This window comes from Pimephales promelas, chromosome 10 (genome assembly GCF_988280905.1).
Source record: "Pimephales promelas chromosome 10, fPimPro1.hap1.1, whole genome shotgun sequence".
Lineage (NCBI taxonomy): Eukaryota > Metazoa > Chordata > Actinopteri > Cypriniformes > Leuciscidae > Pimephales > Pimephales promelas.
The window spans coordinates 32,771,260-32,788,728 of NC_142778.1; the positions used below are offsets into that span (position 1 = coordinate 32,771,260).

The following is a 17,469-nucleotide window of genomic DNA, read 5'->3' on the forward strand; positions in this document are numbered from 1 at the left end:
AAAAAAATGGAAAAAAGGCAAACAAGCGTGTGAAAGAAACCAATATAACATGTAAAAAGAAAGCCTAGAAAAGTGTAGGGAATTAAAAAGAGTGACAAAAACAAAGCAAAATAGTGAAAGAAAGTAAGAAAATGAAAGAGCAAGATAAATAAAAAAAAGAGAGAGCAGATTAAAAAAGCAGCTAAAGACAAGAAATAAAGAATATTCTCATTACTTGTATTATTAAACATCTATCACACACACACACACACTGCAGACATCTGAGATGCACTTAAAGGCTATTATCATCAATAGTGATTTTCAACTGGCTCATCCACAAAATACTGTATCCAATAACCTGCAGCGTAATGATCTTCACAAGGACATTAAAGTAAATATGAACCTCAACACGTTGACATAATCATTGACATCACACAGAGTCACGTGATGTCTCTCTTTCGAGTTGGATCAGGTGAACACTTTACCTGTTGATTGTACTGGGTGCGGGTGGGCGGCACGTCATAGATATCCTGGGTGGGTGGAAGGTGTCTGGGGACGTCATACTCATCCTGTTCACTTTTCCCCATGTCATACACGTACATTTGACCAACCCGTGTGGGAACAACTACCTAAAACAGAGAAAAACAACTGCATGAGGCGGTGGAATGGCTGGGAACATAAAAGAGGATAAGGATGCTGCCCTGATGGTGCCGTTCACACCAGGTTAACACAGACTCTACTACAACAAATCTGGGGTCTCAGAGGTCAGCGTGGGAACAGGGGCCACCCTTTTGTCTGCCTGTTTACCTTCTGTCTTATGCTTCGAGGACTGTGTCGACCGCGTGAGCCTGGGAAAAGAAAACAAGCTACGACCCCATATTTATACAACGCCTGAGACATAATACCAATCACAACACAGACTCAGATGAGCTGTTCAGGATGTCCAACTCCTTCACAAGGATCGTAGCATAATGCAGCTAACGCACGTCAAGTCCAATTTATTTGTACAGCACTTTTCACAATTACACAGACAAAATCATGATGTTAATATTTACAGTATATCTTAATCTTTAAGTCACATTTAGCAGATTAGAGCTATATGGATAAAGTTGGATATACAACTTTATATAACAACTTTATATCAAGAGTTGGGTGATAATATAGTTCATTTTATCGCCCAGCATCGTCTCAGAATATGTAATATTAGCAATGTATATTAGCTATATTCGTACAATATCAGTAATCTATGGAAGCTTATTTCCGCCATTAAATCAAGAATAAAAAAGCTAACTGCGACTTTTAATCTCACAATTTGGGATTTTTTTCTCACAATTGTGTTTACGTTAGGGCTGTCAAACGATTAATCGCGATTAATCGCATCCAAAATAAAGTGTTTACATAATATATGGGTGCACTGTGTATTATTATTTTAGATATATAAATACACACACATGCATGTATATTTAAGAAAAAAATATTATTTATATATAAAATATTTATATTTATATATAATATTAATTATATATAAATCTTTATACAGTATATACATGAAAATATTTCTTAAATATATACAAGCATGTGTGTGTATATATATATATATATATATATATATATATAAAATAATTATACACAGTGCACCCACATATATTATGTAAACACAAACTTTTATTTTGGATGCGATTAATCACACGATTAATCGTTTGACAGCCCTAGTTTATGTCTTACAATTCTGACTTTCTCGCGCAATTTTGACCTTTTTTCTTATAATTACGTGATATGTAGTTATAAATTGTGTTATAAACTCAAAGTTCTGAGCAATTATCTTTCACATTTTATTTTTTTATTCTGTGGCAGAAACAAACTTCCATAGTTATCATCAGCCAATATATATTCTTTTTTTAATCAACATCGGTCAAAACTTTATATTTAATTGTCATTCCCTTTTTTACATTTAGATCAGTACTGTTAAGTTTGTTGGATGATATTAGATTTTATTTTATCAGATTAGTTTATATTGGATATTAAATTGTGCATTTTTTTCATTTTATATTTATAAACACAAACAGTCTAACAACACTCTGAGTGATTATACCGCCGTCAAGCAGACATGAAGCAGAGCAAAATCACCGTAACAAATGGCCTTACGAGGCTTAAGTATGTTAGTAATGCACTCTGGCCTCTTTAAAACAAGAATTTGCTCCTTGATATAAACACGTATGGACGGGGCGGTATTGGTTTGTGTGCACAGGTGAGGTGTGTACTGTAATGATCTGGGTGGAGTGAGCTTTATTTAGTTTTGATAGTTTCCCGCAGGCCAGTTGTACATGATTGCTGGCCTTCACTCGTAACACTGAGTTAATGAGATTACTTGCGCTTTCATTCTCACTCTCTTTCCTCACTCACTCCCTTTATCAGTTCACAGGAGCCAGTCTATAGGAACGCACTGTGCCAGCCTTGGCTATGGGCGTCACTACTCGCATACTAAACAACAGTTACTCACATGCATCATGGATACAGACAAAGATTGGTAGAGGTCACTCAAGAATCCCAGTATGGGATGAATCTCACTTGACCAGGTCATATTCCACACTCAAAAATAAACAAATAAATAAATAAAATTATATATATATATATATATATATATACAGGGCCTGAAATTAACTTTTTCGGCCACCGGCCACTGTGGCAGGTGGATTTAAAAATTCACCTGCCACAGAGACTTTTTACGAGCCACTTTTTTTTTTGCCTCAGCCAAAAAATGGTTGGTAAAAATAACAATATTGTGAAATTCCTGTTTTTTTCACCTTTATTTCACAATACTTTCACTTGTAAGAATACCACATTTAAGTGCTGTCAAGTAGGCCTAATAATAACTCTAAGAACATACTTTTTTAAAATCTTTTTATTCATTGATTTTGACACTCACACAACATCTATATAGTATATACTCAACAGATAGACCTACCGCAGCTCGTATGTAAAGAAATCACACGCGGCTGTGTTGATGGCTGATTTAGTCACGTAGACAGATCCTGAACTTACCGGGTACCGGATATTTTCTCACTGGTTCCCAACTCCCAACATGTACAGTTGCACATCTGTGCAACTGTCATTGTGCTGTAGGCTATGTCAGCGTTACACTATCTCATCCCATCTCACTAACAGTTTAATACTCGCACATCCAAACAGAAAAGGGCTCGTCTTCTTCTGATCGCATGAACGTTCCAAAACAACAGTCGTTGTCATAAATCACCCGCTCACGAACCTTGCCATTGCCGCCAACTGTCCACTTTGCGCCAATGTCTTCTTTCACTTTTCTTTTTCTCATCCTCATCTTTTTGTTGGTTGTTTGTTTCAGCTGGCCTCTTTACCCCAGTAATGTGCCGCCACATTTTAGCTAAAGTCAAACGCAATGGCGGACTTAGTTGACATATAAAAATCCTAATGAATCACTCAATTCTCATTGGCTACCTGCCAATGTGGCAGGTAGATTGACAGTGTTACCTGCCAATAGAAAAATTCACCCGCATTTGGCAGGTGGTCGGGTGTTAATTTCAGGCCCTGTATATATATATATATATATATATATATATATATATATATATAACAAAAAGATGGTCCTTAATAATTTGTGTATAATATAATTTCTCATTTTTGATACACACTTCTAGTCAGGGAGGACAGAGCAGTGCTGATTAACTACACAGACTCAATGAAGCTTTTCTTTGTGAGGCGTTCATGCTTTGTTAGATTAAATCTAGTGACTATGGTAACCAGGCACGAGCGACAAGGCGAGCACAAAGGAAAGCACGTGTGCACACATGTACAATGCATTTAAAAGAACTATACTGTCTACCCAGCACTTTGCAGTGTTGCTTGTCCTGCAAACAAATAAAGAAGACAGTAGGCAAATGAAAATCCCCGAGATCTTGTATTTATATTTACTCTCCCACTCTCACAGACTGTCACTTTAGATCCCTGCTAACCATCCAATTAAGCCGTTCTCATTAAAGAAAGCTGGCAATCTGTCACTGTTAATTCTCATCCTTCTCTCTCTCTCTCGCTCTCTCTTCACCCATCTCACCCCTCTGCCTGATTTTTGCCCTTTTTTTCCAAATGGCATTGCAAAATCGATGATAGATTCCTTCGGATTTTTTGTTAGTGAGGTAAAAGCGTGTTATTGGTGTGATTTATTGGATAAACCCTGTGACCCGTGGACCACCCTGTCCCTATCTCCAGAAAATCCACACATTCACGACCTCTCTCTCTCTGACATTCGCTGTGGTAAATGGCTGCATTCTCCACGGTGCTGTACACACTTTCACACACATTAAGATGAACTGCAGGTGTTTCATCTGACACTTCCACACATACACGACCTCCGCTACCGTCACACTCTGCATTTTCACTTAGCCTGACAGAGGTGAGTTCAGTTAGAAGAATCTATCTATCTATCTATCTATCTATCTATCTATCTATCTATCTATCTATCTATCTATCTATCTATCTATCTATCTATCTATCCATCCATCCATCCATCCATCCATCCATCCATCCATCCATCCACCAATCCATTCACCCAATCCTTCCGTCCGTCTATCTATCTATCTATCTATCTATCTATCTATCTATCTATCTATCTATCTATCTATCTATCTATCTATCTATCTATCTATCTATCTATCTATCTATCTATCTATCCATCCATCCATCCATCCATCCATCCATCCATCCATCCATCTAATCTACCAATCCATTCACCCAATCCTTCCGTCCGTCTATCTATCTATCTATCTATCTATCTATCTATCTATCTATCTATCTATCTATCTATCTATCTATCTATCTATCTATCTATCTATCTATCTATCTATCTATCTATCTATCTATCTATCTATCTATCTATCCATCCATCCATCCATCCATCCATCTAATCTACCAATCCATTCACCCAATCCTTCCGTCCGTCTATCTATCTATCTATCTATCTATCTATCTATCTATCTATCTATCTATCTATCTATCTATCTATCTATCTATCTATCTATCTATCCATATCTATCTATCTATCCATCCATCCATCCATCCATCCATCCATCCATCCATCCATCCATCCATCTATCTATCTATCTATCTATCTATCTATCTATCTATCTATCTATCTATCTATCTATCTATCTATCTATCTATCTATCTATCTATCTATCTATCTATCTATCTATCTATCCATCATCCATCTATCTATCTAATCTACCAATCCATTCACCCAATCCATCCATCTATCTATCTATCTATCTATCTATCTATCTATCTATCTATCTATCTATCTATCTATCTATCTATCTATCTATCTATCTATCTATCTATCTATCTATCTATCTATCTATCTATCTATCTATCTATCTATCTATCTATCTATCTATCGTATAATTCATCCAGTACTCACAGTCCTGAATTTTAATTGGTCAATATATCATTCCAACCATGCAAAAATACATTTTACACAAACAGTTACGATGTGAAACACCTGTTCACAAACTGCGTATATCACTGCGCGACAATCATAGAATAACATTCTGTTATTGCTTACAGGTCACTGTCAGAGACTGCATCAATATTGCACACACAGTGGTCCTTTAATATTGTACACCCTGTGTTTAATTTCAATGAACTCTCAGACCTGTGCTTAGATTTAAGTAATAGTCATTCCATCCCGCTGAGAGTCTCTGAAGGGCCGGCCGTAATGACCATCGATCAATAATGTGAATTATCAATGAGTGCTGCTCTGGGGAGTGAAGATGGCACATATGGTGGACCGCCATCATCCATCCCTCAATATATCAATATAGCTGAAAGGGTCTGGTCATAGAGAGTGGGTGTGTTCAGGCCTCCAGCTGTCACAACAATCTCTGCGGGGAGGGGTGAAGTGCCTGTAATGATGATGTCACAAAGAGACAAACACTCCCTGGTGTGGAAGGAAACAATAGGGGAGCGGTGACCAACAGACTGTGTTGCCCTGCGCCATGACAGCTGGCCAAGAGTCACATTCACAGCAGCTACATGGCCATTAAGTTCAGCCCTGAAGAGAGGGACAGATTGCAAAGGCTGCTTTACAAAAGCCCCTGTACCCCCTGCTGCATCGACGAGCTGTGACCTCCTTACCCCAGCACAATGACACATGCCACCACTCTAAAGAAGGCAGCCAGGTCTGCTGAAGACATTCCAGCCAGGCCCGGCTCCTTAGACCATGGATGCCACTGATTTTAATCTATACCTGCAAACCGAATACCTGATGTATCTTGGGAGATCTCATTATAAATGTCAAGTCAAGAATATTTATATAGCACTTTTCACAATATAAATTGCATCAAAGCAGCTTCACAGAGTATCAATCAAAACATACTAACAATGTTCGTTTCTTAGTGGAAAAACATCCATCGTTTGGTAGAGTTGATCAATTGTATTACTGATTGGTTAATTAATTTGAATACCCCCAACTGAGCAAGCCAAAGGGAACAGTGACAAGGAACCGAAAAACTCTAAAGGTGTCTGTGGTGAGGGGGGGGGGGGGGGGCGTGGTTTGCGCGCTGTCTGCACGGAGAGATGAGTCAAGAGGCTGTGCGGTGAGTAAGTGGATCAAGGACAATTGATAACACCTGTGTCTGATTGCAGTGATTGGAGTGGGGAGACGGTTAAAACCAGCACAGTGGGAGAAGGACGGGGAGAGAGAAAGGACTGGGACTTGTGCTGGGACAGAGAAAAGACGTTCGGGAGAAAAGAAGGAGAGCTGATTCAGCGTGAAAATAGTTGGAGTAAAGTTGGACTGTGCTGTAGTAACCTACGGTGAATGCGCTTTGTGCGCCCCTGTTGTTTTGTTTGATTCTGAGTTAATAAAGTCCGTACAAGTCCCAGTATCGCCGACCCCGTCTCCTTCTTCCTGTACATCTATTAAGAACTTTGTTACAGTGTCCTAAAACTCCATCAGATGGCCCAATGGTGTCCTAAAACTCCATCAGGTGAACCAATGGTGTCCTAAAACTCCATCAGGTTAACCAATGGTGTCCTAAAACTCCATCAGATGGCCCAACGGTGACCTAAAACTCCATCAGGTGAACCAACGGTGTCCTAAAACTCCATCAGGTGAACCAATGGTGTCCTAAAACTCCATCAGGTTAACCAATGGTGTCCTAAAACTCCATCAGATGGCCCAACGGTGACCTAAAACTCCATCAGGTGAACCAACGGTGTCCTAAAACTCCATCAGGTGAACCAACGGTGTCCTAAAACTCCATCAGATGGCCCAACGGTGACCTAAAACTCCATCAGGTGAACCAACGGTGTCCTAAAACTCCAACAGGTGAACCAATGGTGTCCTAAAACTCCATCAGGTGAACCAATGGTGTCCTAAAACTCCATCAGGTGACTTAAAGGTGTCCTAAAACTCCATCAGATGGCCCAACGGTGTCCTAAAACTCCATCAGGTTAACCAATGGTGACCTAAAACTCCATCAAGTGACCTAAAGGTGTCCTAAAACTCCATCTAGTGACCTAAAGGTGTACTAAAACTCCATCAAGTGACCTTAAGATGTCCTTAAACTCCATCAAGTGACCTAAGGGTGTCCTAAAATTCCATCAAGTGACCTAAAGGTGTCCTAAAACTCCATCAAGCGACCTAAAGGTGTCCTAAAACTCCATCAGACGGCCCAATGGTGTCCTAAAACTCCATCAGGTGAACCAATGGTGTCCTAAAACTCCATCAAGTGACCTAAAGGTGTCCTAAAACTCCATCAGGTGAACCTCACCGCAAAACTCACTAGCTTATTTTTAACATTTCAGCAACAAACCCTTGTCAAGGTACAACATCATAAGGATTTTTAATTACAGGATAATTACTCACAGTTGATAATGGTAACATCACAATCTGTGTTCAATACTTGGTTAACAAGTCTGTCTTGAGAAATTAAAACAATTAAAGTCACAGATTGATCTGTATATCACATTACATCTCCTAGACAAACTTAACAATGAGGTATACGTTCAGAAAGACCACTACAACATGAAACAATATTCCATTTACCAACCATACACACACACCCAACACATCCACAACTATAAGTATTCCCATATCTACATACACATACTAATCAAATATAGCTTCAATTTTAAACGTGTCTTACAAAAACAACTCAATTTAGATTCCATATTCAAACCATGTAATTTTTTCATTTAATAACACAAAACAGAAATGAAAAACGGTTGTGAAAGGAGTAATCTGATAAAATGAAATGAATGGCTTGTGTGGAATGTGAGACTGGCTAGAATTTCAGTTACTTTTTCAAAAGAGTTTTCCAACTTTCTCTAAAAACCAATTCACAGAGTCTTATATTATCCCAAAATATTTCTGATTCAAGGTTGCAATAGTTTACTAAGGTGAGATTTATCCAAGTTTACCCTAAGCTTGGGGCTTTGATTCAGTGCATCCATAAATAACTGCATCCAGAGGCCTGGAACATAATGAGGGGTCAAAGTTCAAATGCTGAAGGGCTTCCACATACCTTCACATACGCTATATTCTCACACACTCTTTCTCTATATAAGTGGCTGTGCATAAGAATTTCCCCCGTAGCCCCCTACCACCTCTCTCGTCTTGGCCATCTGTGGAGCAAGCTGTCCTCTTTACTGTGTGCGAAGCGGGGGGTGCAGGTTAGGGTGCTGTGCGTGTTGGCATGATATACACTTCAGTGTATATCATGCCATAATTCTGCACCGGTCTTGGGATTTATTTTGTTTATTTAAGCCTTGTTCCGGCTGTCAGTCCAAAAAAGATATTTGTGCATTTTCGATTGAAATCCAATCAGATTTAGCAAGTGTGAACTGCAAAAAAAAAAAAAAAAAAAAAATCACATGAAATTTTTATTTTGCACGTTTGATGACTGAGCTGCATTACATGTGGGATTGAAATGGTGGCTACAAAAAAATCTTGAACGTTAATTTTGGTCAAGACAATTTGATGGTCGTCGTAGGATGTCACACTGCGTCAAACCTTCTGCACTGCCAGAATTTGGTCGAATTTGATCTCAATGGTCATTAATTGGCTGTCATTGAACAATCAAAGACTTGGGATTTTAGCCTAGGATCAGATGGCCAAATTGTGGCCAAAATCGTATTGTGTGTACCCGGCTTTAGCCTTTTCAGTAGCAAACATTTTCCTTAATGATTCATTGTTTGATCATATGTTTCACCTGATGTCATTTCGTTAATAGTTCTTTAAATTGTTCACACACACACTCGATTGGGGTTGATGGCATTACATTGTTGTGGTAACAAAGTTTTAACATTGAATATAACTACAGGAGTATTTTTGTGGAATTTCTCAATTTCTCTTTGTGGAATATTGTATACATTTAGTGGCAATCCAGTTGAAACTGATTGAAAATAAATGATTTTGAGTATTTTAATGTTTACAGATAGGCTCCATTGACTATATTGACTAGGGACAAGTGCAGAGACATTTGCAATAATGCTTTTAACTAGAGCTGGTATCATGTCTAACAGTGGTCCACACATGCCCTAGTGAGAGATGTCCTTCCCTGGGTTGAGGCGTCTCCAGCTGTGGGCATGTGATCACGGGCTGTGGAGAGCTCAGCTGGGCTCTGGGACTTGTTGTGATGTGGGTGCCAGTGAGGCCTCATCTGGACCATGAACACACACACAAACGCCATGCCCCAGAGAACAGCTTCCCTCTGCCACATCTGCAGATGTACTGGATGAATTTTTGCCCAAATCCCTTTGAGTTGGGTTTGAATGTCCACTTCTGAGATTAAAGTAAACCTGATTTGACTTTGGTTGTTTTGAAATTTTTTTTAGCAGAAGTTTAATGTGGGCAGTCCGAATCAAATATGATAAAAAAAGACAAGAAACAGACAACACACACATCCATCTGTTGTATTGACACATCTGTTGAAAGAAACACAACACATGTCCAGTGTTATCAGATTCATAAACATATGACTCTTAAGAGCAGGTTCTGTAGTGAATCAGTCAAGTTCAGTCAAATCACCACATTTTTCCGACACATCTGACTCACTGACCAGATGTTTATATGACAGTGCAGTTAAAGACCATTTTTAAATAAAGTTGTACTGTAATTAAATGAATAGTATTTTAGATGACAAAAACATGAAAATAAGTTTATTATATAGTTTTAAATAATTATGTGGCCAAGGTTTCCCTGCAGCAAAAACATGATTCAGTAGGAAGCATTTGAATATGCAGTTAAGCCTTCAATTTGGGCCAGTTAAAACTCAAAAAGTAAAGATGGCTGCCGGGTGACCCAGATCAGAAGCTTCATCCCTGAAACATTAACAACCATGGCAGCAAAAGTGCCAAAAACCAGAATGAAAGAGAAAAAGCAGGGTAGTAGTGAGGATTTATAGCCCATATACCCAAACTCATACTCGGTTGTGGAATTAATCAGTGGCTAATTAGCTCCGCACACACTTGTGAATAAGCTTTGCTTGGGGCCAGTGCCATGTGGCATGTGCCACATGTGAGGGTGTGTGAGGGGACGGCTGGTGGGGAGGGAGGCCTGAGGGACTCCTGGAGACAGCAAGCCTCTGAGTACTAATCCACACAGATCTCCAGTAACAGCTCCCCAAAGCTCCCGGACACATGCCCCACATTACTGCCATGACCACGCTGGGTGTGAAAAGTCCCTTCAAGATATGTTTTAACCATCACTTATTAGTGCTGCTTGCTAGGACACCATGACATCTGGCAAAGCAATCCCTTACACAAACCACCTAACAACTACCTACTAAAGCATTGTGGCAGCAAATTTGAGATGGTCCTCACTGCAGAACATGAAATCCACGGGGAGGAGTCGGATCCAGATCTAACCATCTTGCGTATACCTAAACCTACCTAGCTCCACCCCCTGATCCCTAAACCCACCCCTAAACCTACCCAGCTCCACCCCTGATCCCTAAACCCACCCATAAACCTACCCAGCTCCACCCCCTGATCCCAAAACCCACTCCTAAACCTACCCAGCTCCACCCCCGATCCCTAAACCCACCCCTAAACCTACCAAGCTCCACCTCCTGATCCCTAAACCCACCCCTAAACCTACCAAGCTCCACCTCCTGATCCCTAAACCCACCCCTAAACCTACCCAGCTCCACCCCCTGATCCCTAAACCCACCCCTAAACCTACCCAGCTCCACCCCCTGATCCTTAAAGCCACCCCTAAACCTACCCAGCTCCACCTCCTGATCCCTAAACCCACCCCTAAACCTACCCAGCTCCACCTCCTGATCCCTAAACCCACCCCTAAACCTACCCGGCTCCACCCCCTGATCCCTAAACCCACCCCTAAACCTACCCGGCTCCACCCCCTGATCTTTAAACCCACCCCTAAACCTATCCAGCTCCACCTCCTGATCCCTAAACCCACCCCTAAACCTACCCGGCTCCACCCCCTGATCCCTAAACCCACCCCTAAACCTATCCAGCTCCACCCCCTGATCCCTAAACCCACCCCTAAACCTACCCGGCTCCACCCCCTGATCCCTAAACCCACCCCTAAACCTATCCAGCTCCACCCCCTGATCCCTAAACCCACCCCTAAACCTACCCAGCTCCACCCCCTGATCCCTAAAACCACCCCTAAACCTACCCAGCTCCACCCCCTGGATCTTGTGTACTGCAATGAGGTGCTACTGGCAAATTCTGCACAAACAAGCACCATTTACATTTTCTCACATTACATTTCATTATAAAGATTATGGAGGACAGGAATAAGATCAAAAATAAAACCTATTAAAACATCATTCTTTCTCCTCAGTTTGCTTATTTGTTTCTTTCAGAGCATATTCTTCCCCTCAGTCAATCATTCTCTTTCTTTCACAAACAATCAACCTGTGGTGCGCCTGAATGGCATTTATTCAAACCAGCTCAGCATATTGTCTTTCTATCTGTCTGTTTTCGTATTTCCTTTCTCGGTTTCATCTCGCTGCTCTTCCTCTCCTTTACTCTAGTTTCTTTCCGATGCTGCAATAGTGCACATAACTGAGACGGCATATGTGCAGACCTCCACACACACACACACACTTCCTATCCTCCTGCTCTCCTGGCAACACAACACTCAGGCCTGTCCGCAGCACCTATTAATAAGACCGAGATGAGTGTGTCTCCTTGGAGACCAGACCGTCCCTATGGCCAGTGATCAAAGGTTAGTCAGTTCCTGAGACCATTGTGCATGTTTGAGGAAGTGAAAGACGCACAAAAGAGATATCATTCAGGATATTTAGCGTGAAAGTGCATTTAAAGTGAGCGTTCAGCCAAAAAAGGAAAATTCTCTTTTCATTTACTCATCCAAACCTTTAGGGAACACAAAAGATTTGTTGTTATTGTTAACTAAAACTGTGTCTATTAAACCTGTTTTTGTCAACTGAAATAAAGCTGTCATAACATAAAATATAAATGTTAGATGGAAACTTTTGAAATGTTGCATTGGCAAGTAAATGAAACAAAATAAGCTGAAATACTAAAAAAATAAACTGAAATACTTTTTGGAAATAGGCTAAATCAACAACAGTCGAGTTTTACTGTTTTCGAATCCATTCAGCCGATTTTCTGATATTTAGAAGAATATCAGCAACCAGACTGGTCCCATTGACTTCCATAGTATATATTTTTTCCTACTATGGAAGTCAATGGGACCAGAAACTGTCTGGTTACTGATATTCTTCTAAATATCAAAAAATTGTCTGAATGGATTCAAAAACGGTAAAACTCAACTGTTTAATTCTGAGGGAGTTGTAAATTTAGCCTAATTCCAAAAAAAAAAGTGCAGTATCCCTTTAAAGTAAACAGAAATATAAACAAATTAAGTAAAATAATTAGTAATTAGTAAATAAATAACAGTATTTAAATAGCTGTTTGGACCCTATCGACTTTCATTATATGGACAAAAAATATTTTGTGTAATTTATCAACATAAGGGTGATTAAATGATGAAATATCTTTTATTTTCAGGGGAACTTGTTTTTTACAAAAGTGACTATAAATATTGGCTGTTCCATAAGTCAACATTTGGTCTCCATTTCAGAACTAGTTGTAATTTCCTGTATCCTTTGACCTTCAGGGAAAGATGTAAAACATCACAGAGATTGTTTAAATGGTGACCACTGAGTTTAGCCCGTGGTGCTGAAGTTATAGCTTTTCACGAGCCAATTAAAATCTGACACCGAGGCTCCTTTAAACCTACTAGTACTGTATGTATGAACATAAATAAAAATGATGAACAACACACAGGGAGCAAAGGTTGTGTGTAAGCTTCAGCAGAAGACATACGGTGTGTGTGAAGACGCAGTAAATGAGTTTGCGGCTCCATTAGGCCCCCTGTTCTTCTCTCTGATCTGTGTTTTTTCAGTCCTTTCAACTCCCTGCAGTACAAAGTGAACCCTGTGGCCTCCTGTGATATTCCAGCCCTTTGATGAAGGCCACTGGAGCACAAATAAAGGCTCGCAGTGGTCTGCTGTTTACGCTGAGGGGCCCGCATTGGGCCCCATCTCCCCTCGTCTCCCTCGATCTGCTGCCGGCTATGTGGGGACGTTAATGACAGGACCGTGCGCTAGAGAAGCAAACCCTGCTCCTGCGGCTCCACCCGCTAATTCTGTCCCACTGATCTCGCTGTTTTCCTCCGCTCCCTTCAGCTGTCAATCTCCCGTCCCCGCGCTCGGGAACTCGCTGTCAGAGCGGAAAATGAGGCCACAGCAGGTGATGGAGGAGAAGATTCATATTTTGTCTTTCTTCAGACACACACATGCTGTCTTTTTCACTCTCTCTGTTGGAAATGACCTGTGGCTGTGCGGCTGTGTTAACGGATAAAGTGGTGTGCTCAAGGTTACAAACTCAAAGACCCCCTCACTGGTCCCGACTGACCCAACGAAGATCTCTCGGGGCCTGAAGGTGAAAGCCAAATGGACACATGATGTGTCCAACAGCGACGTGTCCTCGAAGTCACTTTCTAGCTGTAGTTTCTCAAGCTTTAAACTACTCACAATTAATAGTTCAACTACAGCCCAGATACACTGCAAGCTTTTAAAAAAGTAGCCAACTGCATTAAAGCTGATTAAATAAAAATATAGTATTAATAGATATAGAAGTCATATTTGCAATTATCTCAACTGGAGTGACACCATTAAACTTGAACATATATACATACACTAAATACAAGTAAGAAAATAATGCATTTAATGAAATATATCACTACATACATAACATGAAATGCATTTGATTACAAATATCGAATACATATAAATACACAGAATACATAACATTCTGTGCAAGTAAGAAGCCACGTGCATGACATGCAAAAAAAAAGAGAAAAAAGAAGATATTGTGGTCACAAATTAATAATTAAAATCCCGCTACTTATTCATTTATGGCCCTGTTTTATTCATTTGTTCCACTATTGTGTCCCTAATTAGTTTCCTTGTTTAAGGTAGTTAAATGTAATCACGATTTAACTAAAAATAGGGAACAAAATAATAAGTTGGGAATTAATTCTTAATTCAAGTTATGTCCAACAAATTAACGTTTTTACCCCCGCATCATCTGCAGGGCTCTGTAACCTAGACTTGGTGAATCATTTTTTTAACCAGATCATTAACAAGAAAGAATAACCTGATTTACTAAAATTAATTAGACTTAATTATATATGACAGTGTGTTTGATTATGGTCTCATGGTATGTTTACACGTCAACTAAAACGAAAAGGTTTTTTTTGTCAAAACGATACCCATTCACACTGATCTGCAAAAACGACTAAACCACTGTATTATGCTGCCAGGCCAGTAGTTTTCAATGTCACTTTGTGAAAGAAACACTTCGCACCAATAGACTGAACATGTAATATGCATGCATGCATATGATGTCACCGTTTGCACAAATTCAAATTAATTTTTTGTAGTTTACATCAAAACAATAATGGTATACTATCGTTTAAAAAAAAATCACTTTGAATCATGTTTTTAAAAGTTAGCATTTTCAAGACGCCAAAACACTCTTGATGTGTAAATGAATGGCAAAAAAGCATAAAAGGTTTTCCATTTTTAGTGGAAACCGATGTTTGGCTGCATTTGCAGCACAATGTGAGTTCCCTTGAAAATTGCATTTTGCGTGCTACACGGCGACTTATTGGAAAAAGTAGCTTGTCACTGTAAAAACTAAACTGTTTTGGATCAGTTGGACTTAAATCAGCTGTGTTTCTGGTCTTAGCTGGTTATAAAAAGTAAAAGCTACCCAAACCCCTCTAAAACCAGCCTGTGAGATCACCAGAAAACCGGCTTAGGCTGGTGTAACTTTTTTTTTTCACCAGGGAGCTATTCTCAAGCTACTGAAAAAAATGTAGTCAAATTAGTCTCTTTTTTTAGTTTCTTACTCCCCAACACGGGTCATGAGGATACAGTGAGATTTCAACTAAGCTCAGGGAATTATAAATAAAGCACATCGGTGGACCAGACGAACTGAACTGCCCAGTCATCACACTAGTTCCTGCATCTCCTCCAGCTGTAAGGGAAACATGGCATCAGCACAAGCTTTCTCCTTTAGTCGCTCTCTCTTTCCTCATCTTCTGCCTGAGTCACATCACAGGAAACCTGCAGCCGCTGCACTGAGTCCAGACACGCTGCTTGTAATGGATGCCGTGTTGTCTCGAGACACACTCTTTGCATCACATTACTATTTGCAGAAGACTGCTGGTGGATATGTGCTGATTCAGAGTCAGCGTGTGCAGTCTGAGGAGAGAGTAATGAGGCTACGTGAGGCACAGTGCCCTGGAGCAGCCAATGCTTCACTCGTGTGCTGTGATGTGAGGCCGATATCAAAGTCCTTCTTTAAGAGTGCACTGCAGTGAGGCCCAGAGATACAAACCTAAAATCACACACAGGCCCCTGAGGGGAACTGAGACTATTTAAACAACCATTAAGGGCTCTCTATTCAATATCTGAATTACTTGCAGAGAAGAAAAGAATCAAAAGGATAAACAGAAAGAAAGAAAGGGGTAGGATAGAGTGTCCAGATCCAAAATAAATCCTCTATATCTCTAAATTAGGGCTGTGCAAAAATTAATTGCGATTAATCGCATCCAAAGTAAAAGTCTGTGTTTACATAGTATATTTGTGTGTGCTCACTGTATATAATTATTTTGCATATATAATTACCTATGCATGCATGTATTATTTAAGAATTATTTGCGCTTAAATTCTGTATATATATATATATAAATACATAATCTATATTTTAAAAATATAAATATTTTATATATGAATAACACATTTCCTTAAATATATACATGCATGTGTGTGTATTTATATATACAAAATAATTATATACAGCACACACAAATATATTATGTAAACACAGACTTTTATTTTGGATGCGATTAATCGCAATTAATTTTTGCACAGCCCTACTCTAAATTAATTCATTTGAATGATTCACTTGAATGTAAGAATCATAAATCATTATTAAAAAAAGGAACTTGATGATGTCATTTGAATATGAGATTTTCTCATTGGCCAACACATTTTTGCTTTAAAAAAAAACGCATAACACGATGAGTGGAAAGGTTTCAAGGTGTATTTTTTTAACACTGCAATGGTCAAAGACGTCCATCTAGCACATGTATATATTGAAAAATAATGTAAGGCCATGTTTACACTTGGTTTATTTTGGTCAATTGGATCACAAGTAGATGAGGAAGACACATTCCTGTGTGTTGGTGTTTTAATCCGTCTCTTTTGTCCACTTTCAACCACTTCTGCCCTGATTTCTTCAATGTGTGGGTTAATCTGTGGGCTTTTTCATGGACGAAATAAGATAACACAAATTACAAACAGTATGAGTGCAACCAGAGACGAAGGAAACACATACGGAGGGCAGCAGTTTTTGTTTCTGCTCTGATAGCCGCAAGTTCATGCCGATCGCCGAGAGTGCGTGTTCGAAAATAGGTCTTCAACTGACAAAGTTTAAACCCTATCTAGCTAGCGCGCTTCCCATAATGTTTACGGATTAGGTTAGAAGGCGGGAATCAGTTTATGGACTGATTCCCAAAAATGAAGTGGAGCATCATGCCTTGAAGTCCGTCTAAAGGCAGGGAGGAGTAGCTCTGGTTTTCAGGAATGTGAGGGGAGAGAGGAGCAGTAGATTACAGATGTGCCAGCCAGTGAGGGAAATTCCCACAAGACACACACAAGCACCCAGTGGCATTCCCATTCCCTGTACACACTTTCCCATGAGATAATAGTGCGCTATAAAGCAAAACTGACATAAGATGCAAACAATTTTCAGCTGATAAAAGAAGATACCCCCATTTTTATTATCTCGCATTATCTTCTGGAGAGAAATAACACAGACAGTGTCCAAGGTAAATAGTGTGGCTCGGTAGATTCCTTAAAAAATTTCTGTTTAGTTGAGCATCCT

General features: G+C 39.6%; 1 protein-coding gene across 2 annotated transcripts in view; it reads right to left on the bottom strand.

The window, feature by feature from the left end:
* bcar1 (BCAR1 scaffold protein, Cas family member) overlaps positions 1–17,469 on the bottom strand; it is a 99,643-nt gene that overhangs the window by 13,179 nt on the left and 68,995 nt on the right. For both annotated transcript variants that reach the window (XM_039684061.2, XM_039684060.2), the window contains exon 3: positions 465–608. In XM_039684061.2, the coding sequence (XP_039539995.2) occupies positions 465–608 (144 nt within the window). The remainder of the gene's footprint in view (positions 1–464; positions 609–17,469) is intronic.